We start from the raw sequence: 18,629 nt of genomic DNA on the forward strand, positions 1-18,629 counted from the left end.
ATAATATCAAAAGGTAGCCAACAACCGGCGGAAAATACATTTACAACATTCTTTTTCTTTTTTGTAAAGTCTCATTAAAAGAAAATTGTAAAATTTAAGTTTCGAATCCAGCTTCCACAAGTATATGAGTAATGAATCAATTTAAATTTTCGGCATATGGAGGGTGAGGATGGTCATGCCTTGTTCATCATCACCATCACAACATCCAAAAAAAAAAATCTTAAATAGTTTGAATCCAATGTTGTCAACTTGAATACCATAAATATGGTTTGTTTGTTTGTTTCTTTGTTTTAAGGGCTGCTAAGGTTTTTAATACCATCCTCTTGGGCATACCAAGTTGGTATTATTTTAGTCAAATGGGGATACAAATCCTTGTACGAGTTTCTTATTGTCCCTTCTGCAACTCCAGTTGCGAGTGCTACGTCTGCATCCACATTTAAAGTTCAAAACTACATACAACAACTGACGGTCGGCGAGGCCGTGAACAAGCCGAGCCAAGCCAGGTTGGGCACAGGCTCGAACTTTACATTGACATAAAGAACAAAAAATATTTTCTAAAGTAGAGAATTCATAGCATCATATGTATTGTTTGTTTCTTTTCAATTTTTTAAAGATCAAGAGGCATATTTTGTATTTTTCATACAATATTTTTATGATGTTATGATATATTTTAAATTTGGGCGCTTAACTCAAAACTACTTAAACAAGCTAGAGCCAATGAGCCACTTATCAAGCAAGCCATGAGCCAAGCCAACGCTGGCACAGGCTCGGCTCAATTAGAAACCAAGCTGACTCGAATAGGCTCGCTTACAAACAAACTTTTTCCGAGCAAACTTCAGGCAAACCCCCGAGCTTTTCGTTTTTATGTTATTAAATATATTTTAAATTTTGGTGTTTAACTTAAACGAGTCAATCAAGCGAGCTAATAAGCCACTTATCGAGCAAGCTACGAGCCACGCCAACCCTGGCTCAGGCTCGGCTCAATTAGAAACCGGGCCGACTCGTATAGGCTCGCTTACAAACGAACTATTTCTGAGCAAACGTCAGGCAAGCCACGAGCTTTTTCGAACAGCTCTAACTAGAGGTGGCAAAATGGGTCAGTTGTGCTGGTTCAGTTATGGGTCAAAAAGAGTAACTTTTGTGAAACTGGCCAGATTGAATTGATCAGAAACACGTTTGTGTCCAAAAATTACAAATGTTGCTATATATGATTAGTGTGTCAAATTTGATTATAAAAGTGTATTGTTAAGAATAGTCCAACATATAATTTTCTTTTTTATAGTATTCACAATCATAATTTATTTTATCAATTAATACATATTACTGAATTAGCAACTTTGATTGTACCCTCAAAGTTTCTCTCTATTTTGTCCTTAGTAAGACATTTCAAGCATTTAAGTAATATAAGCAAACGCAAACACGTTCATTTTCATAAACGAACGAACACAAAGGTGCCCCGTTTGTGTTTGTTTATAAAAGGATGATCAGATGTCCGTTACCTTTTAGGGGCTTCTTATCATCAGAAAGTTGGGTGACTATGTAAATAATAGCCGCAGCAATAGATATCGGGCTTCTCCTGCAAAAACAAATTTGTATAAACATTTAAATGAAAGCAGTTGGAATGTGTCTTAATTTATTATACTTAGTTAAATTAATAGATATGAGTAAAAAGGAAGCTGGTCAAATGGTTGCAATTTGCCTTAAGTGTATGTAAATGCATACAGTTTACTATCAGGGGGTGTTTGGGATTCCTTGTTTTTACCTCCTTATAACTTATTTTTTGAATAAGCTATATAAGTTATAAGTTACAATATTGTAACTTATCAACTTATCCCCTCACACAATAAGCAATCCAACAACTTTTTAACTTTTCAAAAAGTTAGTTATACGTTGGCTAAAATAAGCAATCCCAAAAACCCCCTAAATTGCTTTGCAATGGAAAAACTAGATTATTATCGTAATAATTCAGTTTTTGTTATCATGTCTAAAAGTTAATTATTCATACAATAAAATAAAAAAAATAATAATAAGTATTTGCAATTGTTCCACACGCATTGACATATGACATTACCGCTAAAGACAATAAATTGCAAATTTTCTCAAGTGAAAAATTTGACAAAAGGTATGCATTCTACTGACGTCAACAAAAATATACCTTACATGAGAATATTGTTAAGAAAGATAACTAATATACCTTACATGAGAGTATTGTTAAGAAAAATAACTAGACATATATTCTATCAATGTAGCTTTAGTTTTAAAACATTAAAAATCGACATATTTTGATACGAGTGCGAATTTTGATCTATCATATTAATTAAAAGATAAGTACTAACTACTAACAGTACCCTGTTTATGATATAATTATTTTTATCATTTTCGTTTATTATTCAAGTGGGGGTAAGTCTTCGGGGTAAATTTTACTTAAGAGGGCAAGCTAGCATTTAAATGTTATATATCCTTATATTATAATTACTGGCCCTGCAAGTATTAAGATATATTTAAGTGTAGCTAGATTTGTAAGTTCTTTTATGCTTATTATGACATAAAAATAACGATTTATCGCCCATAAAAGGAAATACCTTATATCAAACTCTTCCGCCTTTTTCACAGATTCTTGGGCAGCTTTAACGGTTTGATTAGCCATACCAAGATTAGAACAAAACCGTCTCTGTTTATTTATTAGTCATGCAAATAAACATCACACCTTTAATTAAAAGAAAATACAAAACATGATATATTTACTGAACATAACTGAACAAACTGACCATGAAATCACCAGCATGAATAGTCCCCATTTCAACCGATTGACCCATTTCAAGCTCAAGTTGTTTCACAATATATTCTTTCGCACGCCCAATTTCTTTCTTTGTAGCTCCGTTCGCAACCGAACAAATTTCTATTTATACAGAAGTTTTCAAAGAAATGAAATGAATATAAGACAGATCTACGCCTGTAGATGAATCGCGCATTCAGTACGAACAAACATTAAGGCATGTCTTGTTCGTTCATTTATTTAAGTTCGCTTAAGTTTCTTCGTTTAGGCTCATGCATGTTCGTTAGTTTACACTTTACAGCTTGTTTAAGTTCATTCATTCATGACCTAATTAATATACTGAGACAGATCTAGACCTGTAAACAAACCAAATGTGCAGTGAACGCCTCGTAACCATACGGCGAGAAGTTTGTTTATTTAATAAATGAACGAACAACAAAAGAATTGTTCATTTAGTTTAACAAATGAATATGAACACATGTCAGTTCATTAATGCAAATTCGTTTATGGTTTTTAATTTACTTTCATTTATGTTGGTTAGTTTATGTTTGTTATATACTAGTTTAAAATCGTTTAGCTCATTACAACTTAGTTTAGTTTCAATAACTTTTTAAGCCATCACATTACTTTTAACTGGTTTTAGCTCAGCTATGTTCGTTAATCCATGTTCAGTTATATTTGTTCGTTTATGTCCGTGAACCATTCATTTTTGCTTTTAACGAAGGAACATGAATATGCTCATTTTCATAACAAATGAACACGAACAAGAAAGCCATGTTCGTTTATATGTTCATGTTCGATTGTTTGTTCGGTTGAAGTTTTACGAACGAGCATGCATTTTTTTAACGAATGAACATGAATAAGAAAACACCGTTTGTTTAATTCTTCATGCTCGATCATTTGTTCAGTCATTGTTAAAAGAAAGACCATGAACATGCTCCTTTCGGTTCATTTATAAGCCTAGACAGATCAGAGTCATCTCAAATGTATATTATTAACGTTCGTACCCTTCACTGTTCGTGGTTTGTCTTCTTGTCTACAAGCAATGTAAAGGCAAGCAGCTAAAATGGCATCTTGATTTCTCCCTCTACTCGACTTCTGATCTTCTACCTTCTTGAATATCTCATTAGCACGATCCTATTTTGTAAATATTAAAAAAAAGGCAGAAATATACAATTGAGAAAAAGAACTCTTGGCTAAAAATCTAATAAATAAAAACAATGTCACAAAGTTAGGCAAATGTATCTCTATCCAGATAATGCATCAAATTTACATACCTTTATCGTTGCAACCAGGCCCAACCTGAATAATAAATTACACGCATCAGAAACAAACAAAATGCAATGAATTTGAAAACGTAGAAACAACTATTAAATAGTATTGCAGTTGCCATTTCTTCATTGAGAATTCAGGGTTTGAGAAGTGTCATTAAAATCTTTTCTTTAACAACAAGCATAAGTACGTAAGTTAAAAAATTAGATAATGATTATTGGAAATCTTATGAATGTTTCTCACTTCAACACCTACAACTCTTCGCTAACAATTTAATAATATACAAAACTGTTGTGAACCCATTCAACTGGAATTTTGCAACTAGTTCTAATATGAACCTCTTATCATAGGCAACTATAATGAAAATCATAGGCAACTATAATGAAACTGAAACCAAATTATGATCACTTAAAAACTAGATCATGCATCAAGCTGACAAGGACTTGTCCATTATAGAAATTAAACACCAAAAGAAATAATTACTTTTAAAAAAATATTAGGACCATTTATAGATTGCTTTGTAAAGTAAAACTTACTAGCAGTAGTTGCTACAGGTCATGTTCTATAAACTCTACAGTCAATGCTAATTGGATGGATCTTCAAACTTTAAAACCACACACCAGATTCAGATTCTTTACTTTTAATATAACAAAGCACCACATTTACAGCCATAGTTATACAACACACTCGTAAACTAATTTGTTCTAGGTTATGCCACACCATTTGCAGTGAATCATTCAAAAAATCATATAAAAAAAGGACAACTAAGGTAAGAACATATTGACACATTAGTATGTGCATTCAACCCAATGTGATTTGCAGTATGTTTACCAGCAAATCAGAATCCTACTTAACAAATCAGTATAGAAAACTATAACAAAACCAAATTATGATCATTGATCACCTAGGAAATAGACAATGCATCAAGCTGACAAGGTCTGTCTATTATTATAAATTAAACACCAAAAGAAGTAATTACTTTAAGAAAATATTATGGCAGTAATTTGTACATTGTTCTATGAAGTAAAACTTACAAGTAGTAGTTACTACAGGTCATGTTCTATATAAGCTACATTAGGTGCTAATTGGATGGGTCTTTGAACTTTAGAACCACACACCAGATTTACAGCCATAGTTTTACAACACACTCGTAAACTCAGTTGTTATACCACACTATTTGAATCATATAAAAAAACAAATAACCTAAGAACACATCACAATACAATTTATGCTTTTAATCTCCATAATCAAAGACTCATACCCTGTTTTTAAGGTCATGTGAAATGAGTTTTAAGTTTTGTTAAACCCTGGCAAGAAGATACATTAATTTTGCAGCCATAGCTTTACGCACTCAAAATCAATTGTTATATTATACCACACTATTCGTAGCGGATCACTCAAAAAATAATATAAAAAAGGACAGCAAATAACGTAAGAACATATCACAATACAATTTATGCTTTCCAATCTCCATAATGAAAAAACCCATACTCTGTTTTCAAGGTCATGTGAAGCGAGTTCAAGTTTAGTTAAACCCTAGCAAAATGATACATTAGCATGTGCAATCGATCCAATGTAACCGCAGTAGCTTTACCAGCAAATACAGATTCGTACTTTCTACAAATCAACAATATCGCCTACGAACAAAACGAAACCCTAATCATCATAATCTCCATACATCCACACAGAAAAACCCCAGCAACCGTGAAATCAACAATACAGTTTACGAAACAACACGAAACCCTAAACCACAATAATTTCCATTAATATACGAAAACTTCATCAGACATAGCGGCGATCGTCTTAAATCAACACGAAACATCACCATACATCTATTCAACCAAGCAATTAAATCATCAACACAACAGACAAACACTTAACACTTCTCACCGATCAGACATAGTAGCGATGGTCTTAAACGCCAGAATCAACGACCGATCGGGATTAGATCCACGGTTCTGCCAGCGCCCCAACGACGACGACAGGAAATCGCTAGTAACGCCGTTAGGTTTGGAAATCACGGTGGACAAACCGCCGTCGTTGAGGAGGATGTTCGTCGGACCTCCGACACGGACGGGATCGTTATCGCCGGACTCGTTGGCGAAGGTACGCCACTCGGAGGTCTCATCGATGGAGTGCGATTCGAGGACGAGGCCGCACTCGGAGCAGACGGTGTCGCCGGCGGAGTGGTCGAAGACGACCTCCGTGTTGCGCTTGCAGTCGTTGCAGTAGGCATCAGACATTGTTTGTCTGTTAGGGTTTTGTGCGGTTGGATTGATTTGTGTGAGAGGTGTGATTTTTATAGGGTTGTTTGTGGATGCCGAATGAGTTGGGGTTTGTATGTTCACACACGAACACGAGTTTGCCAGGTAAGTTTCTAACCTACTTCCAATTGATATTATACTATTTTTATTTTCTTTTTTTTTTAACGGTAAACGGATTTTTCAGATGGGCTACTGGCTATATTCATCAAATCGGATAAACTCGTCTTTCGAAGACACGATAATACGGTGATGTAAAGCTCGTTTAGTTCAAAGATCCAACTAGTGAACATCACCTACTCGTCTAGTCTCTCAACATCATCCGATGCTGTCGAAACTAAATGAGAGAAGCATGAATCGAACCTAGGCCACATGGAACACTAAGTCTTTCCCTTACCACTTCACCACTAGCTTATTAGCATATTATAAAGTAAATTGTAAAAATCATCACTAAGTTTAATCATTTTTATTATGTGTAAAATGCCTTTCTTGCAGTGTGCGCATATAATGTATATATGTGTGAACCCTCGGGTGGGCAAAAGTGAAATTGCACTAATTTTGACGTTATTTTACTAATCTCGTGTAAATAATGTTAAAAGTTGTTGAAGGTTAATCAGGCATCATGTGGTGGCGTTGATAGCCGGAAGACAAGGGTACATGCATCAATCAGCCGGTGTCCCGATTGTTGAGTGTTATGTGCCTTATGTCCAAGGCTTGATGCAAAACTACTATCGAGTCTGGGGTCTCACCGGAAGCAGCCTCTCTATTCCTATAGGGGTAGAGGTAAGGCTGTCTACATCTTACCCTCCTCTAACTCTACGATAGCTTTGCTATTGGTGGGATATACTAAGTACAATGATGATGATGATGAAGTTTGATCATTTTCGTACAAAAGGTTTTTCTTATACCATTAAACCATTTATGTTTCACATGGTTTTCTTTTGCAATTGCCAACTGGGAAGTGCGGATTGAGGAATGGTGTTGGTGTGGCGGTAGAGAATATGAACAAGTGATCAAGCGGAGTTGGCGTCACTATTGAGTTCTCTGACGAAGATGAATCAAAGCTACTTGAGCAGGAGATTTATTCTTATGGAAATAAAAAACTGCACTCTTAATATACTTGTTGAGATTCAGATTCACCTTGTGCTTGGAATAGACTATGGTCTCATCGTAGTGGGAAATAATCCTCTAGTTTAGATCCATTTTCGTCATAGTTATTCTTGTTGATTCCCTTGTTCATAAGTGTATATGTATCTGGAGAGAATTTGTTTGAGTTTCTGTGTGTGAGATATAGAGAGAGAGGAGAGGGGGGGGGGGGGGGTTAATGAGAGTTAGCATGGTATAACTAGGATATCCCACCTCTATGTGTTAAAACAACTAACAAGAAGCTAGGAACCGAACAAAAGAAAACAAGATTACAACATAAAATTACACCAATCGTTCCACAACAAATTTTTGAAAGATGAATGATTTTTTATCCAAATAAATCCCAACGATTTAATATATTCCACAGTTTTGGCAAAGCAAACCGTCTTATTTGAAAAGATGACTTCGTTTCTAGTTTTCCAAATGCACCAACACGATGTGAGAATGATCCTGTATAAAACCTTGTTTTTCTTAGTCCCCAAATTGTTTCATGATAATGTAGCAAGTCGCACATCGAAAAAGCATATATGGGAGGAATGTGACACCAATTGTTAACAAATTACCAAACTAATGTGGCAAAATAACAAGTGAGGAGATGATCACTCATTTCATCATATTCTCCATATAATCTACAAGTCACCAAACCCACCTCAATGCTTCTTTCGGATAATGCCACGAGGGTCGATAGTCTATCCATTTCCGCCTTCCGAGCATGAATGTTTACTTTTTTAGGCACCCAACTATTCCACTTAAAAATAAACGAAGCACCCAAATTTAAGTTACTTAACAATATCTTTTTCATGATGGATATCGAAAAAATTCCGAAAGTTTCACTATGTCAAATCCAATGGTCCAGGTTGTTGCTTAAAAGAGAGTTATTACAACAAATTTAAACAACTCGAGATTTCACACGATTCACAACTGTTCAAACTCTTTCTCTTTCGTAGGGATGGCAAAAATCCCCGAATCCGACGGGGAAACCCGAAAACCGGCTTATTTCGGGTCGGGTCGGGTTTTGTTTTTTCGGTTTCGGGTCGGGTTTCGGAGATTGTTTCGGGGATTGTTTCGGGTTCGGGTTCGGGTTCGGGTTCGGGTACCCCCGCCCCGACCCGCCCCGATATAATATATAAATATAAATATAAATAATATATATATATATATATATATATTAAAAACCTACATCTAGACATCTTAATTCTTACATGTTAATTTTGACTAAAATAGCTTGAGGTCAACCAAATCCAACACCAATGGTGAAGCGATAACTTGCACCGCCGCAATCCAAGCACCGCCACACGCCCACACCACCTTGCGTCACTGCCTCCACACCACCTTGTGTCGCCGCCTCCACCCGCCATCGCACCAGCTAGCACCGATACCGCACATCCACCACTGGTTGTTGCCGCTGCTACATAATCAATATGTAAGTTTTGTGATGGATTCTTGAACAGTTGACCATAGACTTCATAAGCATATTACTAAGGTTCTGGTCAAAATTACCCAGAATAGTCAATTTCGGGTCGGGTCGGATCGGTTTCGGGTTTTCGGGTTCGGGGACGGGGCGGGTCGGGGGGGTACAAAAAACCAAACGGGGAATCCCCGAATTAAACCCGACGGGTAATGGGGCGGGTACGGGGATGGTTTTTGGTTTCGGGTTCGGGTTCGGGTTTAGCAAAACCCGCCCCAAACCCGCCCCGTTGCCATTCCTACTCTTTCGCCCACATTTCCAAACCGTGATGTTGACGGTTCTCTCATAACATGATGTCACCAAACACGCCTTAACTTTAGCAAGGTAGTAAGCACCTTGATTGTGCTGAATGGATTCTCGTGTTGACTGAGGGTGTAATTAAGTCAAACTTCTAAATGTCAAATCTCACCGACGACGACACTCAGTTCAGCCGCCGGAGAATCTGCAACGACACTCAGTTCGGCCGGCGACTGTGTGTCTATGCGACTCAATTCCAACCGAACCACTCTCCACCATCACCACCACACAAATCGTAATCCTGCAGCACCCACACGAGCAACGCCACCCACTAGCTACAGTTCCCGTGCTCAATAAATGCCTCACAAACTGCCAAACCCTAATTGGCCGTCGATTGCGCCGCGGCGATTTGCCTCTTCTCGACTCTCTTCATGAAGATCAAAACCCTAATTGTTCTGTTCATGCGGCGTTTCTGTTTCCTGGTATGATTCTTAGGGTTTTTTTATGCATTTTGATAATCATCTTGGAAACTATTTTTAAATTAAAAATAGGCATACAAAGCAGTTAGCCATACAAGGAATTAATGTTACTTTTTTTCTTATTAATAACAAACCCGGTTATTTACAATAGGGTCGGTTCCCGGGTCCGGGGCCGGGTTGGGTCTGCGCGTAGGAAATGGTTATAGTGCTAGAAATGCTGCCTTTACACGATTACTAGTTAAAATACAAATTAGTATTTTAGAAACTGAAAATACATGTCATATGATGTATATTGACATACTACATGCTTACGCATTGAAAAACATAAAAGTTGGTTGCTTAAGCTTAACAAGGCTGTTCGGCTGTTAAACAAGTAGCCGACAACGTTAAGAAATTGACGTCAAAAGTGCTGAATTTACAAGTCATATTATGAGACAGATAATTCTGAGTGTCTGTATGACTGAATGTGTTGCATGATACATCGATTATTGTTAATGTCACCCGTTTGCTCACCCCTAGGCCCTAGTCACTGTTTTGACAACATGTGAGAAGATTTCTTCATAACAATTCTTTCCATTTGCTGTACATGGGCAGATTTTGTGCTTATTTTAGGTTGCACATATAGCTTTTTAGGTTGTATATAGAGTTTGTTTTTATATTAAATTGTATATATAAGTTTTCACTGTTAGACTTTTGAGCACATGATGATGGAAACCTTTCAGAGATATTTAAAATCTACAGAATTGATAATGGAATATAATTTGCCTATGTGTTCATTTGAAATCAGGGGCATTAGTTTGGCAATGCTTGCATTTGAAAAACGTTATGAATTTTGATCTTCTGTAATATTGTTGCTGGAAATTTCTGTTTTTTGAAATATTCGTATTTGCAAGGGGCGTTCACGGTCTGGTTTTGATGGGTGATAGTTACTGTTTTAATAATTTCTCCCACTTTTGTCTTTCAAAATTGTTAGTTTGTATGCAAATTTTAAAATGATAAATATGGGCATGGTTCATGAAGATAATACACATACATGATTACATATTTCAAATAAACGAAAAAGAAATAATAAATAAATAAGTTAAACCGCTGGTTTCAAGTCTCAAATTGTCATCTAGACCGTCAAACTGCCAAACCGACCCCATAAGTATCAAACCCACCGTTTTGCCAAACTTATACAATGCGACTATCATATGACGATTTTAACGTATAAACTGTTGGCCCGTTTGACTTTATAGGTACAGACGCAACTCCTTCAATGGAGATCAACGAGTGGAAGTCTTCATTTGCAGATGATGATGCAAACAAATTTGTTCTTATTGTTTTTGACGAGACATGGAAACACGCAAAGGAAATGGTATCGGCTAGCCTTCCATTCGTGTCAAAACTTGCCACTCGGGTAAGTTTGACCTATGACTTTTGTGTTGAAGGTCAAACAAAATTCACTCGGATTTAATACTTAGGAAGGAGCCTTTTGGTGGGTGTATGAGTACGATGGAGGCCGTTGCACGCTGTTTACGGGTTCTTGAACCAAATGGGGTAGAGATCGAGGCGCGGTTGGTTCAAGTTGTAAGAACGATGGTCAGATTTCAGGGTTCGTTTTTGAAACCAACGAATCGTAGACCTAAGTTGTTGAAAAGGAGTAAGGAGGATGAGAGAAAGATTAATTCGAGATCTTTTTGTACTTGATTTTTTATTTTTGTGCAATAGTTGGTTTTGAGCTTTGAGATAGATTTAATTCATGAAGTTGTGTGTTGTAGAAGTTTATGGACTTTGGATTGTATGGTGGTCTGCCACGAGTCTACTCGAAATCGAGCTAAAATGAGTGATACGACCTACTCGAAATCGAGCATCATCATCCATAGTACTCTTTAATCTTTATTGTGCTCCACCTACTCTAAATCGAGCTAAAATGAGTGATACGACCCCAGACCCATATCTGATATGGGTGGGTCAAGAATCTTGATAATAAGGCAGTTAATGAGGAAGAAGGGTAGTGAGAAAATGAAGAGCTAAGGTTTTAGAAATAATAGCAGCATTTACTATCGTGATTAAGTCTATTTATATGCTGTATTGTTCTAGCTTATAGAATATCTATGTTTATGCTGATGAATTTACTTGGTTAAAATCCTTGTAATGGAGATCTAATCCTTCTCGAATTGGATTGATTGGAGAATAGCCCATCTCGAATCGGGCCAACTATCCTTTAGTTTCTTGTTTAAGTTTCGGGTTCTATCAATGAGCTCGCTCGCTTGGCTTGTTTATGTTCCGCAGGCCATTTAAGAATCCGTGACTTGTATAGCCTATAGGTGAGAAAAGAGCCCACCCACCTTTTCTGTTATATGAAAAAAGTATATTTTTTTTTTATTTATGCAAGAAATACAAAACGTCAAAAATGTTAAAATTTAAAAAGTAAGCATGTTAGCTTGAGACCTTGAGTTATCTGAGCCGAGCTCAAGCTCAAATTTCAGCCTGTTAAGTAAAACAAGTCGAGTTTGACATGTTAAACTTTGAACCTGAGCTTGAACTCATGTATGATATTGTGAAAAACTCTTTTAACTTGTAAGGGCACACATGAATTTGCATGTTAACCAAAAAACCATTACTGTAAACTCCAACTTGACCATCTACTACTGAATCGGAGTCTAAATAAACTCCTGCCAATAAATCTCATTTTTGTCAACTTAGCAATGCCTTGCAATACAGGCAGTGGCGGACCCAGGATTTTTTGACAACGGGGTCCCGTTATTTTCGGCGTTCAAATTTTTGGGTCGGTCGTTGTTTGGGTCGGGTCGGGTCGGGTCGGGTCGGGTCGGGTCGGGTCGAGTCGAGTGGAGAAACATAATAGAAAACAATATCATTATAATAAAACACACACAATACGATGTCATTCGAAACGATAAAAGAAAACATTACAATCATGATATGAACAAGTTACATGCTTCCATCTGCAAAATCAAAGCTTTGCCATTACAAAATAGAAAGTAAATAAATACAGGCTCCAAATATTTCTTTTGCTACTAATTTAACATGACTAAACCCATTTTAGATATTTACCGCGTTTCTCACAAAATTCCTCATACTCGTAAATAGCTAGACCATCTAAGTTATGCTTAATTAACTTATTATGTTACAACTCTATTCAACAAGAGTCTAGTGGTCAAAGCCAGTTTCGACCTGAACAAAATTAAAATTTTGAAAAAAGAATCGTTTTGACCCGAGCCAAATTGAACACTCTTAAATGAACCGTTTTTGCACGATCTAAACCGTGCTACTCTCCTCAAACCCTAACTCCATAGCATGGCTCTTCTCTAAATCTATAATATATATATATGTGTGTGTATATATATATATATAACAATACCCCATCTTCAAACCCTTTCCCCATTCTTTTCAATGATTCTTGCATAACTAACCTTAAAATTAAGTTTTTGACACAACAAAGTCGTAATCTAACAATAATATACAACATACAGTTACTAATCTAAGTAAATAATTGCATAAAACCAATCAATTGGATATCTTTATTTTATGGAGTAAGTGTTTAAAATTACCTGAAAGTTGTGGCAAAATCAGAAAGCAATGAAGACAGAGGAGCGCCAACGGGATGGATGGTGGCTGAGAAGGGCGGCGGCGGCAGGTGGTGGGTTGGTGGCGGTCTTGCGGAGGCTTGAGCAGTGTTGAGGAGTTGAGGTTGAGCAACAACGTTCAGATCTGTTCTGGTTGATGTTATAAACTTAAAAAACCCTAATTATTATATTGACTATTTGACTAAAAAAGAAAATAGCAAAATCATAGAAAAACGGATTGTGGATGAGACTTGAACCTGGGACATTCCACACCCAAAACAAGGATCTTTCCCAGCAGAGCAGATCTGTAACATTGTTATGGGGTCCAAGTGATAATTTATATGGGGTCCTTCAAAAATTTTCTATATCGCTTCTAAATAAATTTTAAAAAACATTGGTGTCCCGGGACCCCGACGGCTACTATGTAGGTCCGCCCCTGAATACAGGTAACTTGCTCACATGCATGTAACATAACATCTAAAAACCAGTTTACAATCTGCAACAAGAAGAGGGTATTGAAGAATGAACATAGCAGTTAATTTGCAATGCAAGAAAAGAACTGTTCCAGCTGACCCTCACCCACCAGCACACCCAATTGTTTGGTCAAAACCGCATTCACCGATTCTTCCCCGACATCTTTCAAAACATCTTTTGTTGACATTTCAATGTACTGGTTTAGGTTGTGCACACTTCCATCTAACCAAAAACAGAAACAGTTGAATTCTAATCAAATATAATTTAATAAAAATCACCCTTGGAATTTTTATATAATCAGTACCTATTTAAGGGAGTGTTTGGGATTCCTTAGTTTACTTCCTTATGACTTATTTAAGTCATGAGTTATAAGTTACAGAGTTGTAACTTATGACTTATACACTCACAAAACCTAATTTTTCCAAACACCTTATAACTTATAACCTATATTTAATCAGTACCTGAACCCAAAATTTCTATCATTAATCCCACGACGAATATCCATCCCAGATGTTTTAGGTTTCCCAATCAGGTTCGGGTTTTTTGCCGTCCTACCCAAAGTGTGTTTTAAAAAAATTGCATGATATCTAAAATAAAATATATTTATAATATACTGGGTAACTTGTGGATCATGTCCTTTAACATCAATAAGTACGAAAAACATTCCTGAAGTTCCTATGTTGTCACACTTTTCGTCCTTTCCGGTGACTGGTGTCAACATTTTTCAAATGACCATTTTGGCCTTATAACTAAAGGACAAAACGCGTAATTTCCACAACTTGTCTATTAATCCTACACCGGATACCCGTCCAGGATGCTTTAGGCTTCGGGTTTTTCAATCGGGTTCAGGTTTTTCGGCCATCCTACCCAAAGTGTTTTAAAATATTTACATTATATTGTAATAAAAATATATGTTTAACATATTTGACAATCTAGATATTTCATATTATTGTTTACCTTCGGCAACTATGGGTTTGTACTCGGGTGGAGGAGACATCCAATTTCCCTTAGAATCTTTCATATGTCGCCTATCAGAGGCAAAATAACGGAGAAATAATGGAGCATGCACAACACGAAAGACCCTGAGATTATATATCATTCACCATTATTATCATCAATTAAACGACAAATTTAATACCAAATTTTATTACCTTTGAAATTCAGAAAATAGCTCAAATGATGGTCGGATACTTTCGGATACATAGGATGCTAGAGTTGATGGAAATGGGAGAGTTGCATCCAAATCCCATACTAAATCCATCGACTTTCCTTCTTTTCTTTTCTGTTCACCAATTTTTAAACTTCAGTAATACACGTATATATGATTATATATTAGCTCGTTCAAATAAAAACTCCACTTGGAACAAAAATAACCATACTCAGGGCTGTAAACTAGCTGAGCCAGTTTGGGCTAGGACTCGAGCTCAAAGTTAAACGAGCCAGCTCGGTTTGGATCGTCATTGTAACGAGTTGAAATCGAGCTCGACCTTGGCCAGTAAAAAGCTTGAGTCATCTCGTGGCTTGACAAGCTGGCTAATATATATTTAAAAAAAATAATCTTTATTACACATTGACATATAAAAGACAAAAATAATTTTTTAACGTACACTTAATACAAAATTTACAAGCTAAAGAAATTATAACATTTATTTTTGTTTTTAAAGAATTTTTTTTTTCAAAGATCAAGAGGCAGGTCCAAAATGTTATATGTAGAATTTTTGTCTCTTACAATAGTTTTATATATTATTATTGTTGTTTTTGTGTTGTTAATATTATTGTTTATTAAAATTTGGGGTTAAATTTAAACGACCACAAGACAAGCCAGCCCTGGCCGGGCTCAACTTGTTCACAAACCGAGCCGGCTCGATTCAACAAGTTTGCATATGAGCTTTTTCAAGCCGAGTTTTTTTCAAGCGTGCCACAAGCTTTTTGAATAACCCTACCATACTTACATGGAGATTAAGTGCATATCAACTAATGTAGTGAAAGTTTAAGCCTGTTACCTGAATGCAAATAACATGATAATCCCACAAAATTATACCATCCGCTCTATGGCTAGCTTTTTGATGCCACAATGGGATCTGCAAAAACATCATATGTTAGTAGAGAGAAAAAGATATTTTGTTACACAACCATGCTTATGTTTTAAGGCGTGTTTGTCTTGAATGAAAAAAGGGAAGTAAAAGGTTATTAAACTAAAATGAAAAATACTTATAAATCGTGAGGCGCATGTAGTGATGTAAACGAGCCTATTATTTATATAATTTTTATTTATTATATAAAATACATATGTATATAATAATAACTATTATATATGGAATTATGGTAAAAATAATTAAATAACATATATTACGTTATATATAAAAAATTAAGAATTATAATTGAAAAACATATAAAGCAATTAAGAATGAATATAAATTATTAAAAATAAAAACAAGCCGAGCTCAAGCATGAAGAAACTACTCAGGAATCAAGCTCAAGCTTTAGAAAAAATCTTGAAACAAGCTGAGCTTGAGCTCTCGTAAGTCGTAAGTTAGACGAGCCGAGCTCGGGTTTCGGTCGGCTCGTTCACACCCCTAGATGCACGTATCAAATAGACGCGTAGGCGAGGCACAAGGTAGTTGCATAATACTTTTTATTAATCAGAAGATAGATTTCTCATTTCATCATAACCCACCCAAAATTTAGATAAAAATAACCTCTACACACAATTTAATTATTTTAATATATAAACAACCTCTATGTAAAACCTAAAACGCCAGATAATTTGCCCATGTACAAGAGGTATTCCCGATTCGTGCACCTCATAGGTTATGGAGTTACATTTTTTTACATAAGTGTCTTATGTATCACAGCTATATGTTTATGCAGTAAAACCGGTTCGATATCAAACAACCCTCTCATCTTAATATGGTTACACAACAAAAATCAATAATCAACATCAAACACAAGAGTAAAGAATAAGCATACATGTTTGTGCTCATTGGAGATGAAGACAACAAACAGATCAGAGACATCAGCTACACCATCTGCACATAGTTTCTTGCAGAGCAAATACACATTCTCTTCACTACACCACAGCAAAATTTAAACACAAAATCAGATTATTTCAAAATAAATATAAATTAAAACAACCTTTCAATGCTAAATTGAAATAATTCCCAATTTAAATTCTAGCATTTGACCTAAATGGCGTAATTTTCGTGCTAATTAGGGCTTATTTGAAGGATCATTTGAGATTGATTGATTGCAGGAAGATAGTATTACCAGTAAGAAGGTGTGTGATGAAATTGGGAAACATCGGAATAAGAAGAATCTGAATCCAGAACTTGATTATTGCTCATTCTTTTTGCTTCAATCTTTGATTTTTAAACCTAGGGTTTGGAGGGGTGATCATACAACATAAGCAATAGCAAGTTGGGGAGTTTACAAATTAAACGAGGCAGCTTCGCTCGAGCTTAAAGTTAACTGACCTTAGAAATCGAGCTAACGAGAGAAGCTATGACCTGAGCCGAGCTCGACTCGGTTACAAAAATAAACCGGCTTCACTCATGTCGTTTCAAGTTTTTTTTTTAGCTAGTTTTATTCAAGTTTTATAAAACGAGCTAGGAGCTATTTTCCTATTCTAATGATATTTTTTTGCATTAAAGTTTCCAACTTTATTTGATTACTGACTCAATCATTAGTGTATAGGTTAAGTGAAATGCCTTTTCATTAATTTTCTATGGATTTAAATATGAATGTATAAATTTCATGAACACAATAACTAGTGATATGCTAAATAAACAAACAACGAGCCAACAAAAATTTACAATGAGAAACCATACTAGTATTTCCATATAACTATACAAGGCTTTTCTAGGTGAGCAGTTTTTTGTGCAAAGGCATCCCAAAGATTTTATTATCTTTCAGGGTTTTGAGAAGCTAGCCGGTTTATTAGAGAAAATAATTTCATTTATTATCTTTCAAATGCACTAGCACGTTGTGAAAGTGACCCCTTGTAACGCTTTATTCTTTACTTTGACCAAGATTGCTAGTTTCATGAATTTTAAGTCTCGAATCGAGTACGCAAATATGTGAGGAATTTTACATCAACTGCTAGCAGATTGTCATATCAACGAGACGAAGTAACATGAATTAGGAATTGATCACTGGTTTTTTCATAATCAACACACAAGTTACATGTCACCGAACCCACATCCACATTTCTTTTGTCAAGAGCTACGAGGATAGCTAATCTATCTATTTCCGTCATTCAAACCAAGATACTTCATTTTTGTGGGACAAAGTTATTCTACTTCACAATGACAGGATTGTCGCATTAGAATATGAAAATAAAAGGGACTTTAGAAAGGCAACCGAAAACTTGCCTGAAAGATCATTGGCACTCGGGTATAGCCAAAACTGGGGTAGAGTCCCCCATTTCGGTCTCTCCTTTGATGAGAATCACCTGGTTAAGAATTGAGGTTGCAATACAATTTTTCCATTTAACTGTATAATTTGGGTCCATAGAGAATAAAGGGAACGACCATTAAATTCTCCCAATTTTGGCCTAAATATGGAAATCTTTGTGGGTAAGTTGACATAGTTTTACGATATTCGATTGAAAAAAATTCGAGTTTAAGAAAATTAGGAGCTTTAAAAACCAAGAAGTGTCCAAGAGGCGAGATTTGGAAATAACGATGACTAACACCGGTCATCTAATTAAAGTATTTAGCTAGATGACGAACACTTTAAGTGTTTTGCGGTATGTAATAATATGAAAGGATAGTGCGACAAAAAGTTAAAGATCGTGACATAAATACGAGTTTAAGTAGGGATGAGGCTTCTTCTTTTTTTTTTTAATCTTTTGAATATAAGGATTTATTGATTCTGGTATGCAATACTTTCAGTATATCGGTATCAGGTAACAACTGGAATATGTAGAGTTATTTTTTCGGTATATCG

The 18,629-nt window shown here is 35.8% G+C and overlaps 2 protein-coding genes and 1 pseudogene across 3 annotated transcripts; 1 reads left to right on the plus strand and 2 right to left on the minus strand.

Moving 5' to 3' along the window:
- Positions 1–243: 243 nt before the first annotated feature.
- Positions 244–6,295, minus strand: LOC143542401 (transcription initiation factor IIB-2-like). The gene is made up of 7 exons (XM_077034993.1): positions 5,939–6,295; positions 4,054–4,078; positions 3,784–3,913; positions 2,769–2,899; positions 2,583–2,671; positions 1,500–1,576; positions 244–424 (listed from the first exon to the last, which is right to left on the minus strand). Exons 1-7 carry the CDS (start codon positions 6,289–6,291, stop codon positions 291–293), a joined length of 939 nt encoding a protein of 312 aa, XP_076891108.1. The 5' UTR covers positions 6,292–6,295; the 3' UTR covers positions 244–290.
- A 3,023-nt stretch (positions 6,296–9,318) lies between these two features.
- Positions 9,319–11,352, plus strand: LOC143542420 (tRNA-uridine aminocarboxypropyltransferase A-like; annotated as a pseudogene). Its single transcript, XR_013136898.1, has 2 exons — positions 9,319–9,642; positions 10,878–11,352. The product of XR_013136898.1 is annotated as a tRNA-uridine aminocarboxypropyltransferase A-like (transcript).
- Positions 11,353–13,667: 2,315 nt separating this feature from the next.
- Positions 13,668–17,026, minus strand: LOC143542403 (protein N-terminal glutamine amidohydrolase-like). The gene is made up of 6 exons (XM_077034994.1): positions 16,950–17,026; positions 16,653–16,752; positions 15,686–15,763; positions 14,834–14,964; positions 14,640–14,764; positions 13,668–13,904 (listed from the first exon to the last, which is right to left on the minus strand). The coding sequence occupies exons 1-6, from the start codon at positions 17,024–17,026 to the stop codon at positions 13,744–13,746; spliced, it is 672 nt and encodes a 223-aa protein (XP_076891109.1). The 3' UTR covers positions 13,668–13,743.
- Between the last annotated feature and the right edge of the window lie 1,603 nt (positions 17,027–18,629).

The sequence above is a fragment of the Bidens hawaiensis genome, unplaced genomic scaffold (assembly GCF_021521415.1).
Source record: "Bidens hawaiensis isolate Kalapana, Puna unplaced genomic scaffold, B.hawaiensis_p1.1 tig00012838_1, whole genome shotgun sequence".
Taxonomy (NCBI): domain Eukaryota; kingdom Viridiplantae; phylum Streptophyta; class Magnoliopsida; order Asterales; family Asteraceae; genus Bidens; species Bidens hawaiensis.